Source organism: Stenella coeruleoalba (genome assembly GCF_951394435.1).
Source record: "Stenella coeruleoalba genome assembly, chromosome: 1".
NCBI lineage: Eukaryota > Metazoa > Chordata > Mammalia > Artiodactyla > Delphinidae > Stenella > Stenella coeruleoalba.
In genome coordinates, this window is record NC_137169.1 from 43,789,918 (window position 1) to 43,795,917 (window position 6,000).

At 35.3% G+C, this 6,000-nt stretch overlaps 1 protein-coding gene across 4 annotated transcripts in view; it reads left to right on the forward strand.

The window, feature by feature from the left end:
- ZYG11B (zyg-11 family member B, cell cycle regulator) overlaps window positions 1–5,698 on the forward strand; it is a 79,995-nt gene extending 74,297 nt beyond the window's left edge. For all 4 annotated transcript variants that reach the window (XM_079933766.1, XM_079933768.1, XM_079933767.1 and 1 more), the window contains one exon: window positions 711–5,698. In XM_079933766.1, coding sequence (XP_079789892.1) covers window positions 711–901 — 191 coding nt within the window. In that variant the 3' untranslated portion in view covers window positions 902–5,698. The remainder of the gene's footprint in view (window positions 1–710) is intronic.
- The last annotated feature ends 302 nt before the right edge of the window (window positions 5,699–6,000 follow it).

A 6,000-nucleotide genomic window follows, 5' to 3' on the forward strand; every position in this document is an offset into this window, starting at 1 on the left:
GAAAAAAATATTTAAAAATAATGAATACTGCATGTACAATATGACTGCTATTAAATATTTATTTATTTATTTATTTTTGGCTGCGTTTAGTCTTCGTTGCTGCATGCAGGCTTTCTCTAGTTGCAGCGAGTGGGGGCTACTCTTCATTGCGGTGCACGGGCTTCTCGTTGTGGTGGCTTCTCTTGTTGCAGAGCACAGGCACTAGGCGAGTGGGCTCAGTAGTTGTGGCTCACGGGCTCTAGAGCACAGGCTCAGTAGTTGTGGTGCGCGGGCTTAGTTGCTCCGCGGCATGTGGGATCTTCCTGGACCAGGGTTCGAACCTGTGTCCGCTGCATTGGCCGGCGGATTCTTAACCACTGCGCCCCAAGGGAAGCCCTACATTTTTTTTTTAACATAGGAAATGCATAAAAGTGTAACAGTACCCATCTTACTCATGATTTGGGGGTCAAAGAAGATTGTCTATGTCTTATGGTTATGATTTTTATATATTTTATATATAATATATATATAATGGTATGTGTATTATCTATGATCTATGTGTGGGCCTTTTAGTGTAGGCATAACATCATTACACAGATGTTTTTCAAACTCTAACTTATGTTAGTGAGCAATAACAAAACAGCTTAAATTTAAGCAAAAAAATAAAAATTATTCCACAAAAAAACAAATTAAGTTTTTTAAGGAAAGCTCTTTCTCCTGTTTTCTTTCAGCCTCAAGGTATTGCAGCATGCTGATTGAGGAAGGAGGATTGCAGCATTTATACAACATCAAAGAACATGAACAGACTGATCCTCATGTCCAACAGATTGCTGTGGCCATCCTGGACAGCTTAGAGAAACACATTGTACGCCATGGAAGACCACCTCCCTGTAAAAAGCAGCCCCAGGCCAGACTAAATTGATAGCTATAGGTAATTGGATAATTGAATCACAGAAATTCTTTTTGTGATAGGTTCACTTGGAATATCTTACCCTCTCTGATGTTTTGGGGGTTTCTACAACAAGAGTCATAAAGTGAATATGGGATTGATAATGTACAGTACTGCCCATGTGAACAGTCTCTGATTTGTCTTGTGATTTTTAACTTATCAGATGAGAAGAGTCTCTTCCTTGATCATTGCCTTTTAGGAAAATTTCCACATCCTTCAGTGTTTGAACTTACTTGTGCTTAAAATTCTACAGTTTTATGAGGAAGTTTGCACGGACCCTTAGGCCAGACTTTTCTGATCTTAAAGTCCCTTCCGTCAATTTGCAGCTTCAGATAAGCTGTTAACCTGATTTCTGGCACTGCTTCAGTTGTAAATTTTATATTGCTTCTGTATAAAATGCCTTTATTCTCTGTCTGTGTATCTTTTATAAGATGTCCTTCTTAGTGTGAAAGAATGGAAATCTGAGTCCTCTCCTTGTGAAAGCTACTCACTGGCTGGTGCTCGGATGGCTGGCAGAAAATATATTAAAAAGAAGAACTACTAAGGGAAAATAGAGTTTAGGAACTGGGAAAAGGTCTGCTCTTGTGGTATATAGTTTTTAAACTGGGACTGGCTAATCTTCTGGGGCCCACCTCTCCTGAGGCATTGCGCAGTAGCTTGTTCTTCATATTTATTCCTGGAGGCATGGGCTGCTGCTTCCTACACAGACTGCTGGTTACTCTCTAGAAATATTTCCCCAAACACCACAGTTTAAAATATTACAGCATTCTGCATTAAAGATTAACTGTCTGAATTTCTTTATGTCATATTGTTGTGAAAATGTGAATTTTACAAAAATCGTCTCTTCCTCAAACAGACCATCCTTTTCCCTCTATTTCAAAGTCATTTTGTTCAGTGGAATAGAGACTACACATGGTATTACCTGCTCACTTAAAATACAATTAACAACAGTAGATTTTGCCATGAGAAGTTAATTTTCTTTTGTTTCAGACTACATGTATCTTAATATTTTCATGTTGGGGAAGGATATCCACATCTCACTGCCAAAAGTAAACAAGAAGAATTAGACTATTGTTAAATGTAATGATTCTAGTTGCAGTGCATAAAAGGAAATATTTTGTGATGGGTTATTTTTTAGACAGTTGCCTTTCCTTTAAGAGAGTTGTTACAGTAAAGAATCAGTTGTCAATAATGGCAGTTGGGAGGCAGCAAGTCACCAAGAGAGTTATTTTTCATTAAACAAAAAAAAAAGGCAAAGGATTTATACGATCTGAAGAGAAACCAGAGTATCCACCTTAAATTTTAGTTTGTGAATAAAGTTAACCTACAGTCTTAGATGACTGCATCTTTTTCATATATGGCCAAAATGTTTTCAATAGAGATTTTAAATAATACGTTTAAAATCATGGTGATTATTCAGAAGCATTTTTATTTAGAAAGGAGCTGGCTTATTAGTATGCTGATAATATTTTTGACATACACATTTCATACCACTATCACAGTAGTCATACTTGAATTATTTGGTACTCCTTCACAGGAGTGAAAACTTAAACTAAATGAAAATAGATATTTAGAATCATTAAAAACCATATTAAATTATGGGTTAATTCTGGCTTAACCAGTTTAAGGAATGTTTATAGGTGTGAGATAAATTTTCACAGATTATTTCTATTTCAGAGGAAATGGAAAATTCTTTTAAAAATTTCCCCCTTTTTCTGGGTTTTAAATATCTAAGGCAAAATGTAGAAAATAGGATGGCCTACAAAAGCTTGGAGTCGCTAGCTATGTAGAGCATTTCTAGGTCTTCTAGCTTGTGTAGTTAAGGAAAAGCCTATTTGAGAAGTTTGGCTTCAAGTTTCTATTGTATCCTATTCAAGACAAAAGTACATGTTCCTTCTAGGCTAATCCTAGGTTTTTGTCTTTATGAATTGTTTTCAAAAATGGCTAAAAATGTATGGAAAACAATAAATCCCTTCATTACTCAGAATAACTTGTTGATAGATGAAGACTCAAATATATTGAAATTGAAATTTGCTACTTTGAGCACTGGTAATGGCCAGATACTTTTGAATCTTAAAAGCAAAATAATTAGGCACATCCCAAATATATAAAAAATTTAGTGCCTTTGTGGCTGGGATAGCTCTTAAAATTGTGTATCTAATTATGGCACTGAATTGTCTATAAGGTCTTGAATCTGGCTATAATACAGTATATATGTATATGTATATATACATGTATATATATATAAAAATTGAAATTATGAGGTGTAACTGGCCTGTCTCTACAGAAAGAATCTATTAGGCCTCCCGTTTGCATTTGTACACTAGAATGTAACAGAACTTGGTGCCTTCAAGGGTTACCTCTTCAGTGACTTAGAGGTGCTGTTTCAAGCACAATTTAGACTAGGGTTGAACCACTCATTGCTCAAATCATTGGTGTGCTCAGATATTGCAAATTATCACTACATCAGTCCACAAGCAACAGCAAGGTTTAGATATACTAAAGGAAAAAGGAAATAGATCTACTAAAGGAAATGGGAAATGGAATTAGACTTTTTAAACTATAAGGATGCATGTGTAAATTTATTGAGTAAAACAAGAACAGTCTGAAATTAAAGCAAAAATAATTAGGGTATCTCATTCTTTCCATCAAGTAAGTTCTGCTGTTCTCTTTATACTCTAAAAAATCATTTTTTCCTTTTGCAGTTGAAAAGGAACATAAATCAAATCAAGTAGTAATAAGGGGTTAATTTACTCTCTGGCCAAGGACTCAGTGGTTACTGATCTTAGTTGAGAATTAAAAAAGTCATATCAGACTCACAGATCCAGGAATTGACCTTAAATATTGCCGCTCCTCACCCTTGGACAGAAATGCCGTTTAGTGGCACTAGTCAATTTAAGTGAATTACCCAAGGTAGAGGTGAATCCCACAAAGCAACTATGGGAATTTAATTTCATGATATCTTTTGTTTGCAAGCTTCCAAAGAATCAAGGATTCATGTTTTAAAATATCAGTGCTGTATATCCAGCCTAGGAAGTTGATCTTGCTAGTGGGACCTTTTGAGTTGGCCCTTTTTCTCCCCAGTCACTTTCATTTGGCTATATTTTAAATTATGCCATGCTCAAGATAGTATTGGGCCATCATCTAGACCTTTGGAGCACATTTTGATGAAAACATATTTTATTATGGTTCATTATGTGCTAAATTAGGGTAGAATCGATTAATGAACCGTGGTTTTGGCTTAGTGCTTTAAAATGCCTGACACCCCACCCTGTCCCCCCATAGAACAAGGTGCAGCAATACCCAAGGTTGAAAAGAGGTCATGAGTAGCCAGGAAAATAAACTTACTTTGTTGTATATGTTGAAACCCACCCCTCTCCTGCCCTCTAATGGTCTGTTTACATTATTTGGTTATTGTGCAACTTTTATCTTGAGATAAACAGTATTATTAAACTGAAGGTGTAAGTTAAAGGCAATATCATACTGTTGGCTGACGTGGGCAGTTTCATCTGTATGTTACTTATTTGGGGGCTTTATATGGCTAGGGCTTCAGAGTAGTGTTCCGAGATAGCTTACAGAGAGGTTTGCAAACTTATGGTTTCCCTCTCAAATCCATTGTAGCAGTTTCAGATGATTGTGTGGATATTGGATATTTAAATTTTACCATTTGCTTTGTATTGACACATTTTTCATTTTTTGTATTAACTCACGAACTGTTTATTTAAGTAATAATGCAAATCCAGACTTCATCCAGTGATGAAAATAGCGGTATGATAGGAAATTTTGCTGAGTGTGCTTTAAATGAGTAACTGCTTTATCTTTTTTTAGTATTTCATAGATTTTGTGTGACATGTACACTCCTAATTATGCATTCTTTGGTTTCCAAATCTTAACCTAAGACATTCTTATGTTAACTGATTGATAGCCTAAGAGAGAACTTTCTCTGCCTGTTTCTCCCCTCCCCCAATTTTTTTTGGGTAAAGAAAATCAATGCTATTTCTCGTTTCTCTGGATGAAGCAAAGCTCCTTTGGACAGCACAACCTAACTGCATAGCTAGATAGAATGGTTATCGAGAATATTTAGAAAATCCAAATTTATCAAATTATGAGAAATCATAAATGTAGTTCATTAATAATATGTGCTTAATTTTGAACTTATTTTGGAAAATTGTGCAAATTGGTTTCTTTTAAGCTTACTTTAATCAGCTTAGAAGCCAAGAAACTACTTTGCTAATGAAAGCTGAGACATACTTTCATAAAAGCAGGAAATTCTTGAGAGCATTTAAAAATGGGAAGATGTTATGTCAAGATTTATACTTTCAGATAATCTGTAAGAATAAAATTTTTAAATCCCTGACTTTTGTAGAATTCCCGCTGTCAAATTCTCACTGACTTGTGAGTATGGAAAAAGCTATCTTTTGCTTGAATTCTGATGGAAGAGTTTAACTCCTTTTAAAGGATATGAAAAATTCGTTGGAAAGTGTAATGTGTATACATTTCAAAGGCTGTCAATTGTCTGGACTGAAGGCACTGTTCTTACTGTGGCCAGATGAATGGGAGTGTCCTGTACATGAATCATGGTGTTTTAAATCAGGACATCACTTAGGTATTACTGTTGTGTATACAGATTTTTGTTTTGGGGATTTTTTTTTTTTTTGGCCTAAATAAATGTTACAAATTTTATGTAAAGTGTGTCTTGTCTACATTTATTCTGGGCATTTGCTTTAAAATTTAAAACTAATGCTTCAAGATTCAGATTCCTTGGTCATCCGTTTGTAACAGTTGCTTTCTGGAAAAGGCCAGTGGGTACTATTTATGTGTTGGAACTTGCATAATTTATAAATCCTTCAGAGAACTTAACAGTTTTGTGGAGAAGAGGAAGTGTCAAATAAACAGATAAATGCTACATAACATTGTATTACAGACCAGTCCATGGTACTTGTTATAAAGCCACAGAGACTATACCTAATCCAGACTGGGCACCCATCAGACAGCCCAAGAACACTTCCTAGAGAGCATATCTAGGTTGACAGTCATTCACACAACTATTGAGATAATTAACTGATATAATA